Source organism: Pteropus alecto, unplaced genomic scaffold (genome assembly GCF_000325575.1).
Source record: "Pteropus alecto unplaced genomic scaffold, ASM32557v1 scaffold79, whole genome shotgun sequence".
Taxonomy (NCBI): Eukaryota; Metazoa; Chordata; class Mammalia; order Chiroptera; family Pteropodidae; genus Pteropus; species Pteropus alecto.
In genome coordinates this window covers 16,126,158-16,144,720 of record NW_006494612.1, presented here as the reverse complement: position 1 = coordinate 16,144,720, position 18,563 = coordinate 16,126,158, and the positions used below count along the sequence as shown (strand labels likewise).

Genomic DNA, 18,563 nt, shown 5'->3' with positions numbered 1-18,563 from the left:
CTTAGAATCTAGTGCAGACATGACTTCAATAACCCTTTCTAAATTTACTTATGTACACGTAATTTTGACAGTCAAATTTTACCTTTTAATTCCTTTAAATTACAAATCTGTTAGAAAAAAAGACAAGATTCTTCTCTTTTAAAAACTTTTATTAGGCATTGCTAGATGATGTTGCATGGTGTATTGCACACATCATGGGAGTAAACAGCACTCCACAGGAACCATACAACAGTTCATACAGTGACAATCAAAATAGTTGATTCCCATTATATTTTCATCCAAGTAGAGTGAGAGTCATTATATCCTTCCGTGAGATCTGATCTCATAATTAAGATTAGCCTTCCATTCTAAAACCACCAATCAAAAACAATAAAAAAGAAAGCCCAATCACAACAGAAGGCCATAGGGACATTACTGAAAGTCTAAAATTAGACGCCAAAATATTTCAAGGTATCTATTTTGAAAGACTTGCCCCTAAAATTCGTTGGATCTGATACTTGGGTTGCTTGTACTGCCGGCAGCAAGCGAGACTGCATTTAATAAGAAGGAGCAGTACACTGATACATATCCACTGAAAATTCTTGAGGTAATAGATTTTTAAATTTCACTGCTTAAAAAAAATCCATTAATTTCCAGGTCCTGTCCAGCAGGACATATCTGTTGGCAGGAAGATTATTTTTCTTTTTTTTTCTTTGTCTAATATTTACACATATTTGCATATACAGCCTGCGTCTTTGTCTTTTCTAAGCACATGATTTATTTTAATTATTCATCATACATTCATCAGGAAAAGTTGAATTATATATTATGGTACATAAAGAATACAACAAAAATAACTTTTTGTATAAAGCTAACACAAAAGGCAAAGACCAAGAACAAAATAACATATTGTACAAAATGTTTTGATGTTGATACAGATCACTGTAAATGAATAACTATATGTAAATAGCAAAACCATGGTTCTTTAGCGTCTGTGTGGAAGTAGATTACAGATACCATATTTCCAAAGACAAGTTGTAGAGAGCTGCTCAAATTCCTGAAGTATCATATAATTACTTTTCTTTTTTAATGCTTTTCATAGTTTTGTCCTAATTGGAGCTATAGATACAAAGACTGACAGCCATTCCAACTCCTGTTTTAAATTTTAGTAATCATTGTTCTTCTTTTGTGGTTTAAAAACATATTTCAATTATAATGGCTTCAATTGATTGTTTAATATGTTTTATACTTTAGCTTAAAAATGAACAACGAATTTAAGAAAAATACATTGGCTAACCTGCAATTCTACAAATACAGTGGATTAAGATAGCAAATGCAGCCTATATACATTCCTAAAGATACACTGTCTCATCAGGACTTTAAATAGAGGGACCAAGGAACACTCACAAAAAATATATGGCTCTTTAGATTAGAAATAAAGCCAAGTGAAAAAAATAAGGCACTAATAACATATATAAATGTTATATACTCTCATCACACAAAGCACCATATGAAAGGTTAAAGGGACTATACATTAGTGCTATTGGAAAATGGTAATAAACCCAGTTTCCCTGGCTTTTATTCGCCAATTTCTCCCTTTCTTTTAAGTAATGAATGTATAAACACTAAAATGGGGGAAATTCTATATTATGCTAAAAGCACAATTCATGGAACCAACAGCATAGACTACTCATTTGGAAATAAGAAGTTAATTACTATAACAATGTAGGAAATTAAGGTCTGTTTTATGTTCCTTATTTTCCAACATCTTCATCTCAACAGAATTTTTTTTTCATTTCCAATTTTCTTTCAGGGATTTCTACATGATACTAATATCATCTATTTTCTTATTTATTTCTACCTGCTTCTTTCTTAAAATATATTCATAATGGTTTCTTCTACATAGTTTTATGAATACCAAAATTAATAATATGACTAAGGAAATGTAAAAAACGTTTAAAAATTAAATTACATAAATATTTTCCAATATCATTGAAAGAGTAAAGAAAATCTCTTTCAACTAGGCTCATTTTAAAAATACAAATATTATGACATTATTTGGAAAACGACTACGAATTTTACAAAAAATGAAAAATAAGCAATATACTAAAATGATGGACAAGATCTGGTACAAACTAATGAAAGTCATTCATCTTAAAATTAAAAAAAAATCTCTTCTCATTTGCTATTGTTCATGAGAATTTAATTAAAATGGGATATGTTCTGACAATTCTAATAAGAGATGAGAATTACTCCTTAGAACTGTAATTTCTGAATATACAGTTGTAACAGATTAAACATCCAAACATTTTTCTTTTTAGCAATTTACTCTTTGTGAAAAAGAGAATGTGAATAATTTAATTGTCCCACAGTTTTGCAATAGATATACATACACATAAATATATTTGTCTCATGACTATGTCTTATAATCAATTTTATTTAAAATAGAACGAAAACAACTAACTGTTGTGGCCTCTTAATAAATAATGTGTTAACATACCTTAACTTTAACACTACTGTTTTTGTATTCCTTCTACACGAGATTATTTCTGTGACCTCTCAAAATTTACTATTTAATAATCGCTTTCACAAACAACAAGATTGTCAATTAATTTTCATATTAAAAATCTATAACAGACTGTCCTTGTCAAGATAAATGAATATACGTATATGTATACATATATATCAATTATTGTTCTAGGCTTCATATGAATTATAAGGTTGATTTACTTTTTTCAATGCCATCTAAAGAATTTTAATTATGATACAAATGATCAAATATCCAAAGTAAACTATTACCATATGGAACTTAAAAAAAAAAAAAAATGGGTCTTAGAAAGAGGGTTTGTAGTCAGCTGCTAAAAAAATCATGATACTTTATCTGGAATTTTCTTTATAAAGGAACATGTAACATGATATTTATATCAAATATTAGGTAGTATTTACTTGAAAGGAACAATGAAAGTACATTTGAACACTAAGGATATATATGTTAATGAAAAATGTTATTTTAAGAACTTACTGGATTATTGAGACTATTTCTCGAGCTGGGGCATAAGGTGAATACCTGAAAACTTTGTAGGGAACCGATGACTGACAGCACAGTTTGCTAGCTACAAGGAAGAACCTGAAGTGACATGATTTTTGCAATTTCGGGGCCCTGTAACACCTGTTTGACTCTCTCTTGAACTTTCCTAAATCATGTACTAAACCTATGTTAAATATATCTTGAGTGTGGCTTTTATCGAAATCATATCAATGAAAAAGTTGAATATTTGCAAATGACAAATGGTTTCTTTAGATAGGCTAATGTCAGTTATAGTCAATATGATCTACTTCAGATTATCTAAAAGTCTAATATGTTCACAGGGTATGAATCCATGGTCGAGTCTTTATATACAAATACAACACTATATAAATCTAGCGCCATGTCCAAGCTGTCAAACTTTTTGCTGAAACATAGACCATAAATCATATCTTTGGCCATTTTGGATGAACCATGAGTGACTTGGGATCACATTGAATAAATGTCCACAAGTGCTTTTTGTCCAACTAATGTGCAAACACAACGGTGACCTTACAATATTCATGAAGCAATTTCTGAAGCTTGGATTCAGAGTATCTTAGGCTCTGTAATCCAATTGACATGTTCTCATTCATTTTACTTCTTGTCAGAGAGCTGGCAGAGATCTCCAACTCCTATTAAGTAGAGAACAGTGTTCCAGGTATTCCTAATACATTTCAATTTACAGATAAAATAAACCAAGGTAAATTATGTCCACTACCATTGCTAAATTATGGAGTTCTTTCAGAGTTTGAATTTTATTTCATTAGAGTCAAAAGAGTTAATGGTGAGACAGAATTAATCCCACATTTAGCCAAGATAGGAAGGAGACTGAAGAGGGGAGGAGCAAATTAACCAGAAAATCTAAAAGAAAACAGCCACTTGCTATTGAAGTATGAAAGTATCACTTCACAAGGGAAGAAAGCCATTTAATATTAACGATGTAACAGAGAGACAAAAAAGTGAGACAGTCCTAAAACAATATTTTCTATGCTAATAAGTCTGTATAATCTAAGTGATGCAGAGTTAAATACACCTAATAATTTTTTTATAAGTTAAAAGGAAATGGAAACAAAAAAAGCAGTGGCAATCTTTTGTGTGTGTTTTAAAAAAATAAGTTATTGCATTTTAAGACCATATTGTTATTCTCAACATAGTCATTTCTTTAGTCAAAAAAGAATAAGGTTTAAAATATACGTAATTACATGCTTCTAAAATTGGCACTATACATAGGAATCTATAAGGTATGTGATATAGAAAGGTTTCAGCTAATGCTCCAAACGAACTCCCTGCTTCTTGGATTTGGATAAAGTCAACTATAGTTCCAGCCTCACAACAGTGATGTATGATAGAAGCCTTACCCACCACTGGCTATTAAATGAGTACTAGCTCTATCCTTAAAACCACAGTTAGAAAAGAGTTCCATTGCATTTCTTTTTAAAGGTTTGCATCATTGGTTTGCATCCAAAAGCTAACATTTCACAATTTTGAATACTCCCCAAATTTTGGAGCTCTGATTTTGTTCTGACCATATCTTAATGCTTCTGTAAAATTATTTCAGTTTTATTAAAGCAAAAATTGTGATATACATATTAAAAATGGGATTTTGGAACTTATTTTCCATAGGAGGAGAAAAATGTCATAATTAAGCCACAAATATTTGAAAAACAAATACTCTCGAACTGGCTATTGGTGGTAGTTTTGATTTACTTTGTTTCTAGCCAATGGAATTTCTTATAGATTTCATAAAATACAAAAATGCAGTTAAAATTTACGGTAGAAATATTTTTAACAAACATTCCAACTAGGTTATTAGGTAATGTTTATTAATTTACTAGCTATGTTTGAGCTCCTGATACCAATTTCTAGGATGACTATAATTTCAGAAACTTGGCTACATTTTTTCAGGTATATTTTACTTGTTTTAAATTTTCAGTTTTAGATCCCACCCCTCTTCCCTTCCAAATTTAAAGAGGTGACATATATTTACTAACACTTATTCTGTCTCCCTCAAAATATATGTAATCAGTTTCTTTAATTCTGTCAAATTAGTTAAATGGCACAAATATTTTAAAGTGCATTACTGAGTTTTAAGGCTATATTTATGATAGATATTAACACGAAACAATAGAGTTGACCACAGGAAAACTTAACTTTCAATATTGAGATAGATTTCAGGTGCAACAAATATGAAAGAATAAGCATATGATCCAATAGGAAGACTCACATTAAGGCATATGTGCAGCTTGCTTGTAAAATTAAAATCTAAAATGGCTTTTGGCATGAATTTTTAAAATTTTGGTACTTAATGAAGTACACCAATTAATATTATTTAGGCCACTTTTTTTAATTATGAATTTAACAGGCGGGATAAAAGCCTAATGTTAAAAACAATTGTATTTGTTTAATGAGGAAGAAGCTGGATCAGTGTTGGCAGATGTACTCTCTAATTTGACAAAGGTCGAGAAGGAATGCTGATGCTTTGCACATGCCAGAGTGAGTTTTCACCCTCTCCTGTCTCTTTTCCTCTCTTTTAGAAGAGGAGCTAGAGTATCAGAGGAGTAGAGAAAAATGAGGTTGGGGAAGGCCACCAGGGACTGGGAGAGATTGCAGTGATTTGAGAGTATTTTAAGGGATCCACAGGCCATCTATTTGAATGGTAGGACTGAAAGATAAAGGCTCACCTGGGGCCTAAGGACTCAAGAGATAGGGGTGGCACAGAGGAAGAAATCTCCTGACAGGCAGCACTGAATCCTGATACCACAGCAGAGAAAGTACAATTACAGATATCAGGTTGTAACCTGACTGGTGTTTAATTATCTTTGATTCTTTTCCTGTCTGTTCTACATTAAGGATACAATAGCACCTATCAGAAAATCAAGGTGGTGGCAACAGGATGTTGCTTGTACCAAAAAGTTTGACCCCTCTCCTCTTATTAATGCCACAAACAGAAGTTCTAAGGGAATTGCTGGGAGTCACTGTAAAATGAATGATTCATGTTATTCTACAATTTATAAAGCATCCCAACAAACCATCAAACCTCACATACAGTCTAATATATTTTTCTATAGATAATTGTGGTCATTCATAATTGCCAACATATTGCTTCCTATTTTTCACAATGGCATATTTAAGTTCTTTTGTGGAGCAACATGCATGAACATGGATAGTGTTAAAAAAATGTGATAAACATGATCAATTTGGCTATTTCATTTAATCCCTCAAGTTTTACAACGAGGCAATCCAAATATCAATGCCTCTTTCTCAGATATCTTATAGAGATCTCATTACATTTTATTTTTATTGGAATAAGATTAATTTTCTTGTATACATCTTGGCAAGGTATTTATTTGGCTAATCAAACAGGGGGAAAATTATCCTGCAAGAGATGCTTTTCTTTAAAAATTATGCACTTCTACATAGTCTTTCTTTTTCTCTAAGATAAAAGTCTCAAATATACTATCTCTATGATCCCATTTACTGAAACTGTATTAAAATTTTATTACAAATATTTTATGAAAACCAAATTAAAAAATTTATGGGAATGTTAACACAAAGTGACAACCACATATCTAAAGGATCTTCACTGATGCTTTATATTAGAGAAGCAAAAGGAATCTCAATGTCCACTCCAGAGAGGACTAATTAAATAAATTAAAGTATAGCCCCACAATGGGATATGTAGTATTTTAGCAAAGAATGAGGTAAACCTATTTAAACTGTTAAGGTAAGATGTCTACCAATAAATAATAAAATGAAAAATAGTCACAGGACAGTAAGAATATTATTCCTCTATTTATATTAAACTGACATACACAGACATGTATACACACAAACACTTATTTGTATATTTGTAGAAAGTGTGTAGAAGGACACATACCAAACCATTAACGGTGGTTACCCTTAGAAAATAAGGGGTGGGTTAAGCAGAGAAATTTGTATCTTCTAATTCTATATGGTTTGATTTTTTAAAAAATAAGTATATATTAAATTTACAATAAAAGCATATAAAAATGACAGAGTTGGATAGATATTTATTTTATGTGTATGCTTCTTTCTCTAGCTTTTAGAATTCGTCCCAGAAGTTACTATGGTTTTATCTTCAATGTTGGCACTAATACATAAATAATCCTTTTTGTTTTCTTCTCTTTTTAAGATCTTGATGACAGTTAAAAAAAATTCACAAATAATGAAGTCACTAATGGGGAAAGGCCTAATATACAGCAATTTTTAAAGAGAAAAAAATGCATACATTAATTTAAAAAAATCTGTGCTATAGAAAAAGAAAAATTCTGTGCAACACAGTGCATGCTAGCTTAAGCATTGATGAAACAGATATCACTTTGTAATTTGAAAACTGGAACATTTCCAAATAATATAAAAATATCTCCCAAAGATAAGTTATTCAAAGAAAGAAAAAAAATCCCTGAGTAGGCCAAAGACAACAAATACAATAACCTAAGAAAATAAATCATCTAATAGACCAGAGAGTATATTATTTAGCCAGCTCGTATATATGTTTGTGGCATATATATTCATGTACATCAATAGAAATATTATATATGTATGTATATTATACATAAACACATGGATTTTATATACATATATAATATTTCTGTGGAAATATTATGTATATATACATATGATAGCATACATAAACATATCCACTAGATTTAGAATCATCGTATTCACATATTATCAAACTAACAACTATGTCTGGGAAAGACGAATTTACAAAAATTAAGCACTTTATGACAGAATTACTTGGATTTAGGCTAGAATTTCCCATTCTCTCAGTTTCAATACTAGAGCATGTGGAATAGGCACTGAATAAATATTTGTTGAATGAATGGATATATGGATGGATGAATGGAAAGTTGATTTTGTGAAACTAGAACACATCCTTTTTTCTTGTATCATTTTATGCTTTAGAAATATGCCATTACAGAACCATACCCTCCTCTAACTGGAAGTAGTCCAGTCCAGAATCTATAGTACAGCTATTTTGAGTGGTATTCAGAAAGAATGCAAGTATGTGGGTTTGTTATCCACACAAGTAAAGCTCACTATCATGGACTTTGTAGGTCAAATAAAAATGATAAATGTTCTTATTCTCTGCAGCCCAACAAGAAACACTATCCATGTTAATGCATGTTTTATTACATAATCTATTTCAATTCACTCAAGGTTGCTGTCAAATAAATGCTACATCTATGAAGATAGCTAATAATGAGGATTTGGAAACAAGTTTACTTGTCCTTTTCTTATTTTTAAAGACTTCTCAGCTTGGTAAAAATTCCTGAAAATATTTCCTTCATTTTTATTTTTTGTTTCTATCTTCAAGAGCAGTTTATATATTAGGTAAACCCACGAACACAAAAGTTTTGTTTTCAAATTACCCCTCCATGAGAAGATAAAGCACATTATTTTGCATATGAGCAGTAAACATAAGAAAAGTCCTTCAAAAACTTTTTTCTAAAAAACTTGAGGACAAATTAAAAAGAGAGAGAAAGAAAGAGGAGAGGTAAGAGGGTAGGGTAGTAAATAACATCACACCTGGATGTAGAGCAGAATTATCTGTAATTACAAGTTTGTTAAAAAATTAGCCGAATAGGGTTTTTTTTTTTTGCTTTTTTGTTTGTTTGTTTGTTTTTAAGGCTTAAGCAATTCTCTCTATAGCAAACTTTCTATTTAAATTAACTAATTTGCCTGAAGGGTTTATACACATAGTAAAGCATCCCTTTTTCTTGTATCATTTTATGTATGCCAAAATATAAGAAATCTGAAAAGAATGAATGTTTAGGCCTTGCGAGTTTCCTAAAATCAGTCTGTTTTGTCAGTTTATAAAGTTTGATAATCTTTGGGGTAACATTGCACACATTTCTGTGTGTGTGTGTTTGTGTGTGTTTGTGTGTGTGTGTGTGTTTGAGACAAAGAGAGATAGCAAGAAGTCCAAACAAATGGGTCAACATTGAAAGAGCCTATTGTCTACACTGACTTTTATTACTACGTTACCAAATTATGCCCACAAAAGAACCATCATCTTTAAATATGTCTATGAAAATGTGGGAAAATAGTGTAAAGGCATGGAACTTGACAAGCACAAGGTTATTGGGTCAAGTTTTAATACAGATATTTACACACACACATTCACACCCCTACACATACACTTCAGTAACTCATGATTCTTCTCATTTAGTTTCATTATTTCCCTTTTGGGCACTGAGATTTTTAACAATTATAGCATCTGAAGAATGAAGGAATTACACTGCTTGGGCCACAGATGAAAACAGGGGTATACGGTGGGTGAGCCTTTATTTTTTAAAAACTGGCCTTTTTGGTTGGTACAGGTGGGACTTCAGCTATTCACACCAAGTCTCATAAGATGGACTGGAGGAGGGTTCAGATTCAAAGACAGTCCAAGCAATGCTCAGGAGAGGCATGCTCAGACAATTCTGAGGATAACTGGTTCTTAATTAAAATATTTTCTTCCAAGACCCATTAAGAAGGTCAGAGTTATGATACAGATGTTTATAGTGTATGAAAGTGACCATTTTTTAAAAGCAGCAATCTGTATAAGAAAAGGACAGGATACCATGTTGGGAGTGCACCGGAGCTAGCCTTTGTCGCTTGTAAAGAACCACGGTGAGATGAGATGGCAAAGGTTCCTCTCCATGTTTTTCAAGATGTGACTCTCAGATGGTGTACCATTCTGTATAACTCCTTCACGGACCAGTTTAGTTAGATGAAATCACCTGCGTTTCACCAGTGCATACCTGTCCGTGATCGTTTTCTCTGTTTTTTACAAAGGCAATAGATAGGAAATACAAATAAACCTAGAGATTAAAAAAAAAAAAAAGAGCTAATTAGAAGGAGAGGCATTTAGGCTTATATAGCTGAAAATTTTCCATTTTGCAAATGATTTACAAATAATCATTATTTAGCAATACATGAAAATGAAGAAAGATACCTATACTATGAAATGTATTTACTTCTATAAAATTTCATTCTGTAATATTTTTCTTTAGCTTTCTCTTCTTTTTAACAGTCTCTGTGATACCAGTTTGAAAATTGAATAATGTTTTCTATCAAAATGTCAAACCTTAGGTTTAAGTCTTCTTTATTATCTCTAGTCATATCATTTGCACACTATAATATTCACACTTCAGTTTCAGGCACAGCTGTCTATTACTTAACAGCATGGGCTGTGGAGCCAAATATCAGGTTCAACTCCCAGTTCTACCACTTATGAGGGCCTAGAAAGCTTTAATTTTCTCAATTGTAAAATGCAAATAATAATAGTATCTATTTCATAAAGTCTAAGTCATTTTAGAGACTTACAGATCAGTTACTTTATAATTCTATCCTACACATGCAAATTACTTGCTAAACAGAACTTTACATGTGCAAAATACTTTTATTAAGGAAAAAAATTAAATTCCATCTACCATGTGGAACACTCATCAAAGCATAACATCTATAACATTTAATTTAATATTCTCTAAAACAATGGTTCTCAATGTGTGGTCTCTGGACTAGCAGCATCAGCATTACCTGGGAATTTTTTAGAACTAGAAATCCATGGACTTTGTCCTTATCCTGATTCAGAAACTGTGAGGAGGAATCACCAACCCATGCTTTAAACAGCTCTTCAGTTTATTCTAAAGCATGCTAGAGCCTGAGAACCACTGCTTTAAAGTATATATTTTAATATACTTGTGTGGCTGAAACTATACAAATCATTGATACATTTTCTTTTTGTCAGTACTCAAGTATATGTTGTGTATATGTTCCTACACACATCGGTGTCTTTTTCACCCAGGGCACCCTTTCACTCAAAGTGTACTGGAATCTTTTTTTCTTTGATGCTTCCACCTGAAAAATCTGGGTTCTAGTCCACCAGTCTCTATTACTAACATTCTAGTTTTATTAATATTGGTATCAAAAGGGGGTTAATAATGATTTATAAGACATATGGATCAAAGTGTCCATGGATTGAAAATGTCTCACACATATACATTCTCTATGAAACATGCACCTCTGAATCTGAAATGATATGCCAATTGCCTATCTAAAGCAAGCATGGAACAGATATCATGTCCACTTAATAACAGACTCACATTATTGCATTTACGTTCATACTCTCTCCATGGCACTCAAAGAATTCTAATCTCAGATATGTTAAGTGTTTCTTACCGATTACAACTGCTATGGCCCCTAGTGCTAATCCCAAGACCAGGATTAGAGGTGCAACAAATAATTTTCCAGCTGGGAAAAAAAAAAGGTAAAACCATTTAAAGAGACTTAAAATGAATTTATCCAACAATTTCAGCAATGTTTTTAAAATCTGATTATAATTAAGGCAATATTTCTCTAAAAAATATATCAGGTACAAAACTAATACACATATGTAAGTTTAGTAAGTTCATTGAAGTACTGGACACATTAGTCACATAAATCTCATTTATTGAGCAGTGATTAGAAGCAAGAAAAACCAGAGCTACTGGATCACTTTATTCTACTAGGACCATTCATCTTTGTGCTTTTCCTTTAGATCTCTTCCATTTTCAATTTTCAGTATTCTGAAAGATTAAGAAAGAAGTGGCATATTCTGAGCCGTGTCTCAAAAATATAGTTAGCTCACGAACTAACTATGGAGAGCTAGTAAGTGCTATAGAGGGCTTCTGCCCAAACCAACATCTGAAAAAGTGAATTTACTTCCTGGGTCCACAGAAAACTAACAATATGAACACCTAATAAACTGAACTACAAATGGGATATTTCAGTACTATTGATAGAGAAAACTACCAATAAACATACACTATATTGAAGGTTATTCAAGTAAATCATTTTAACATAAAAAAGGAAGCACTTATAAGAAGGCTATAAATGCCGATAAGGATGGCAAATGGCATCAACCAGCCTTTTTTCTTTCTCCCTCTAAATTAATAACTGAGCAGTGGTTATAAAATTCTAGTTACATGCAAACAGCACAGAGTTCACAACTGAAATCCCACTAACTTTGAAAGGCACTAGTACAAAAAAAGAGGCTTGTGGTTAATATCTTGTTGTTATGTAGTAATCTTAATTTTAAGGCATGTGGCACAGCACTGAAGCTGCACAACCCACACATAACAAGAGATAAGAAAGGAATGGAGGGACTTTGCAGTAAAATCACATAGCTGCTTAAGAAAACACAAAGCAAATGAACAAACAAAACAGAAACAGACTCAGAGAGGCAGAGAACAAACTGATGGTTGCAAGACGGTCGGGGGTTGACAGGCTGGGTGAAAAAAGTGAAGTTATTAAGAAGTACAAATTGGCAGTTACCAAAGAGTCACGGGGATGTAAAGTACAGCATAGGGAATATAGTCGATAATATTGTAATAATTTCGTATGGTGCCAGGTGGGTACTAGAGTTATCGAGATCACTTTGTAAATATATAAATGTTCAATCACTACTGCTGTACATCTGAAACTAATATAATATTGAATGTCAGCTGTAATTAAAAATTTTTTTTGAAAAAGAATGAACCAGTAACACAATTTTACAAATTAAGAACAGTAATTAGAATAACCAATTACATAAAAAATTATGTAATAACGCAGCCATTTGTTGGAAATTTGTCAGAAAAATATTAACTTTTTTATTCTTAAGAAATGATCTTTGCAAAAAGGTGAAGGGATTAAGAAGTACAAATTAGTAGTTACGAAATTGTCAAGGGGATGGGGAGTACAACATAGGGAATATAGTCAACAACAACAAAAAAGAAATGGTCTTTGTAACCATTTGGAACTATGAACAGGCAGATGGAAAACACAGTTTTTAATATCTAACTTAAAAAGATTGCCATTCAATTGATGCATGTCTAACCGAGTTTATATTTTTCACCAATGACAAAATTTAATTAAGTAATACTAAATCTTATTGAACAATTACATTTCATACATTCTTAAAGCTATGCTGTGTTTAGAATATATTGGCTTCCATATTTATAAATAATCTTTTTTTTTCCTGTACACATAGCTCAGTATGTACATTTATCTTTCCTTTTTAAATAATTATCAATATAATTTTATAATAGCAATGAAACATGACTGCAAAGTAACAGCACTAATTTTTTCTTCAAACATTACAGAACTCAAAGACCCAGATATGTGCTTTCTCTCTTTGAGAAGTAATAAACTTATTTCAATCATATAATCTATGTTCAATACATGTCTAAGTCTACTTTCAAAACTGTCTTTAGGGATAAAGCATACACTTTCTTATTCCTAGATGATTAACGATTCTTTTAAAATGCCATTCTCGATGGCTGAAATAATATTTTATCATATTTGTTTATATATTTATTCTCGCACTTCATTTTTTGTTCCTTTTTTTTGCTATTTTAAATTATATTTGTAAATAACCCATTGTCAGCCTACCTAGATATGTTATGGTTTAAACTGCCCTTTACATTACTATAGAATTTCTTTGCAAAAGAACTGCACAAAATTTCTAATTCACTTAGTAGAGTATAAAAGTCCAGCATTATTAACTTGACAAAATATTTGCTAATCAACGGTCAAAAAAAATCGCATTCTATTTTAACTTATGTGTCTCTGACTACTAATAATGTTGGATATTTTAAAACACATTTATTGGCTATTTGTATTTCTTCAATTCTGGCTTGAGACTTGTCTTTTTGTTTTAAATGGATATTTATTATTGGAGGAGTATCCATTGCTTTTGTTCATATAAAGTATTTGCCATTTAGAGATCAGTTAAAGACCTTTATTTTCTTTGTTATTATATGCTTTAATATTTTGAATAACTGCATGGAATAATAATAATAATGAAAATGAAGCATTTTTCCTCAGTCACTTTTATTTGAAACACCATTCATTGAAAATCTGCCTATTTCTTATTAGGGAGATGTCTCCATGTCAGAGGCTGCTGTTCAGCTTTAAATCTCTGGCCTCTCTTATTCTCTGGGAGCAGAATCTGTAGCTGGGCGCATGGTCACATGGAATTTAGACCATGTTTCCCATCTTCCAGCTGTGAGAGAAGAGCAGGCCCTTTCTCTGCCTTTGTCCAAGGACATCTGGTGGCCACAGTCCCAAACTAAGGGAGCAAACTGGGTTGCATCACAAAAGGACAGAGAGCAGGAGGGCTTTGCTATAATCCAACATCTCTCTTATATGGCAGAAGAAGGTAAGTTTGTGACTTACAGAGTAACCCCTTTTCTGGCCTTATGTGCAGATGAGAGAGGCGGGAATCACTCCACTGGGAGTTATGGTCCAAAAGGAGTTAGAGGCAGCCATGCTGGAGGTGAAAAAATATGTGTGGGAAGGCTAGCGTATCTTAAAGCTAACTGCTCCCTACTTTGTCAGGTTTGTCTGACACACATGTGTACACACACTGAATAGAAAAACAGGCCAAAAAGAAAACCATTTATAGAAAGCTGACCATATATTTTTAAAATAAAAACAGAAAGACCTTACAGAGAAAATATTTCCCTGCTGACAATGTCTATGGGCCATGTCTATGGGCCATCCATTCTACAGGCTGTTACATAACTCGACTTTTATGACCTGAGAGGAAGACTCTAATGGCATCTAGATAAATGGCGAGAGGATCCAAAGAAAATGCATCCAAAATATTATTGGACAAAAAGGACAGGAAACAACTTCCCATATTTAAGAATGACTAAACAGGAAAACAAAAAGGAAAAAAATAATGGTCAAATAAAATATTATTTAAAATAAAAAATGGAAGGAAACATCTTGCCACAAAATGGCATTGAAACAGGAAAGAAAAGAACGATGCATAAAATTTAGGACTTTGTGTTTTTCGGTTGTTCTCTGTATAGACTTATGAATAGGTTACAGTTCAAAACTTAATTTGGAGTTAGTTTTCTCATGGTAGTACTGTTACAAATAGGGGCTAGATTCTCTAGCTATCCCTCTAAAGTCTATTTAACTAATAAGCAGATATTGGTTATATAATTATAATATGTAGCATATCAAACAAATGAACAGGAAAACACTGAAAATCATTAAAACCAATCTTGACTCTATTAAATGCTGTTGGCTATGGAAAATTATGTTTAAAGTTCAGTAAGGATATTTTTATGGAGATCATACAGATATTAGAAAATGACAGCACTGGTTTCTACTTTTTACCTGAAAGAGCTATTATCATGATCACCAGCTTCGTTCTGATAAACCATCATATGATTCTAGAGAGGGAAGTGGTTTGCAATAACAATGAAGTGATGGAAGGCTAAAGAGAGATATAAAGAGATTTTCATGAAGTAACTAGGCAAAAGTAGGTAGAAAAGGGGACATGTGGAAGATGTTAAAAAATATTGCATATGCATAGGAAACACTGCTAGAGAAAGAAAGAATGGTATTCTTTATGATGAAAAGAGAGGAAGAAATCTTACAGTAGGTACATTCTAGAGGAGTAGGGAGCTATTGGAAGAACTATTAAGTCAGGAGATCACTTCATCCCAAAAAGGTGGGGGCCTTCGGCCAGGGCAGGGATCTGTGCTTATATCCGCATATTTATGTATGAGACTGTTGCTGAGGATGAAGAGGGAGGTAAAAATATCAATCCATAAAAGCACTGCACTTGGATATTTAAACCTGGGTTTATGTGCAGTGAGGGCATTTGATATTCATTTAGTTAACTGTTAGCTACTAGTATTAAAATTAATACAATAGAAAAAATATATACAATGACTTATCAACTATACAGACACAACGGAACTCTATTATGGGGGTTCTGAAACATATGGATATTTTTAATTGTACTACACATGCTCCATGAATGAATAGAAAATATCAATGTAAAAATAAATATACATTTTCTCTCATCAAGTGGCTTACAATAGAGTTGCAGAAAGTTAAAAGACTAATGACTTCACATGTCTGCAGTATAATTAATAATTTGTTTTTGAACAAAATCTGCTTGCTCATATAAGGTCCTGCTAACAAGCTTAAATTTTAAATTTTAAACCCAAAGGAAGAGAGAATATCTTCCTCCTGTTTAGGGGTAAAAGCCCCACTAAGAATACCTGGCAGGTGCTCAGAAATTGTCATGGCTATTACATTTCCAAGTTCTAGTAATCACTGCTTACTTCCTAGGGAAGAGTCCTCAAAGTCAGTTGGATACTCACCACAGACCGATCCTCGCACTAATCTCCTTAGATGAGGTCTCTCTGGGAGGTAGCGATATTTGCATCCAAATATACTGAGGTTTGACGTGTGGTCTCCAAAGAAACGGAGCTGGCGGTATCTCTCCCCACATCGATAACAAAAATTAGTGTTACATTGTGAACAGGTCATATGGTCACATCCTTCAGTTCTCTGGATGTGAATCTGGATCGGCAAACAAGGGGAAGGAAGAAAAGGTTATTAGAATTTTAAAAAGTAAAATCTATCCAATGTTATGGAACAACACTGAAAGTGTCTCCAAAATTAAAGCTTTACATAGCATTTCTGAGGCTGTCAATTTGCTTAAAATCACATTCTCCAAGATCACATTTGTATCAAATACTTCACGTGTGCAAAGCTCAATAACATTTCAGGCACTCGTGCTGTTGGCTGATTTTGACCAACATACAGACAAACACATCCTAAAGAAAACTCACATATCTTTCTAGACATACACCTAACTCGACGGTTTGAGGCAATTTAAAATGCTGTGAAAGTGTATTTTGTTTACGCTATAATCATCAAGAACAAAGTGACTTGGGGAATAAGTGGAGTTACAGAGTATCCCTTACAAACAAGGATTATATGAAACTTCTTGAGAATAAACATTGAGGAACAGAAAATTCTTTTTGTGGCAGGAAATGATAACAGTTATAAGTGTATTCACAATGCCATTTTAGTTTCCAACTCTAGTATCATTTGCAAATATGTTTTTAGAACTGTTTGCACCATGCCATCTGTGCAACCTAAGTACCTTCCTCTCTATTGCTGCAGTCAAGTTACATGTAAATATAGTTTCTCCCATAACATAACAAAGATTTTACTCTTGAATAGCCCACCATATACCCATGTAACAGTCACTGTCTCAAGCACTGAGGCCATATTATAATCAAGATTCTACTCTTTGAGATATAATTGGAGTGATTCAGAATCTTCATAGATATTCATGGATTGGAGCCATATTTCACTCAGGTATGTGCATGATTTGTTTGTTAGGTGAGCACTTATGAAAGAAAACACGTTTCCTAAAGAAAAGATTTGGTTACACTGACAAACTCATGTGATCAAAACAGGACCAACTAAAAACAGTCTTCTCATTTCATTACAGTGTATGCACTTCCTACATTTAAGTCACATCTCATTTCTCTTTATCATATATATACTTTTATCATATATAATACATATGATATATATAAGATCTTTGTTTAGGAAATTTATTTAAAATGTTCCCAATACCATTTGACTACTGAGAATTTCTACCCATGAGGACGTTGTTGGGACGAGTGTGTCAGTGACTGTTTTAATGCAACTGGGAACTTCACAATTAATGCGTGAGTCAAACCCTCCAGGGGTGACTTGGCTCTTTTCAGTAGGCCTTGGCCACAGTCCACAGCTTGATGTATTTCTTTTGAAATCATGCTTTCCTTCCCTGACACACAGTGTGGCTCCCTGAACTTCTATAGTAGTGCAGTTATAAGTATTGTTTTCAAAAACTGGACAATGATTATGGAAATGGGATAAAATGATCCAGGAAAAAGAAAAGATCTTTAATGTAAAAAGAGAAATTAAAAGGTTGAGAGATAAAGAAAACTGTCTATTTCAAAATATAATCTTATTTTACAGGTTTTGAGAATAAAAGATTTTAAGTTGCTAATTCCAAATCAATGCAGTATTTCAGTTTTAGTGATTAAATAGCTAAAATCTTAAATTTTGTTTAAAATGAACTTTAAAAGGATTTCTGAGGCTGCTTTTAAAATAACAAAAGATATTAATCATAATAATGGTGAAAGTTTTATGTGAGCAATACATGTTTATGAAGCCATCCACCTGCCTGCTTATCTATCTATGCATCTATGTATCTATATATCTAGGTACTTTCCTTTTTTTCTTTTCTTCTTTTCTTTTCTCTCTCTCTCTCTCTCTCTCTCTCTCTCTCTCTCTCTCTCTCTCTCTTTCTCTGTCTCTCACACACACACACACACACTCACACACACACACACTCCCACACACTCCCACCCCTAGCGCTGCCTGTCTCTCTCTCTTTCTTTTTCTTTCTACTATCTATCTACCCTATCAGTCAGTCTGTCTGTCTGTCTGTCTATCTGCCTGCCTGCCCGTCTACCTATCTAGAAAGCTTCTAGGTGATGGTGACAATATTGAGCAGTAATAACTAAGCAGAGGGCAGCACATTACAGGCAGCACAATGACTGGCACACAGCAGGTACTTAATATATGATAAGTGAATGAATCAAGAAAGAAAAGTTTACTAAGTGTCTGGCAGGATGTTAGGCATTCACGATTGTAGGTTGGTTGTAGG

The 18,563-nt window shown here is 32.7% G+C and overlaps 1 protein-coding gene across 1 annotated transcript in view; it reads right to left on the bottom strand.

The window, feature by feature from the left end:
* Positions 1 to 131: 131 nt before the first annotated feature.
* Positions 132 to 18,563, bottom strand: part of RNF217 (ring finger protein 217) — a 192,465-nt gene continuing 174,033 nt past the window's right edge. Inside the window, exons 5-7 of the mRNA XM_015600058.2 lie at positions 16,210 to 16,411; positions 11,240 to 11,311; positions 132 to 9,879 (exon numbers count right to left, since the gene is read on the bottom strand). Of these exons, the coding sequence (XP_015455544.1) occupies positions 9,806 to 9,879; positions 11,240 to 11,311; positions 16,210 to 16,411 (348 nt within the window). The 3' untranslated portion in view covers positions 132 to 9,805. The remainder of the gene's footprint in view (positions 9,880 to 11,239; positions 11,312 to 16,209; positions 16,412 to 18,563) is intronic.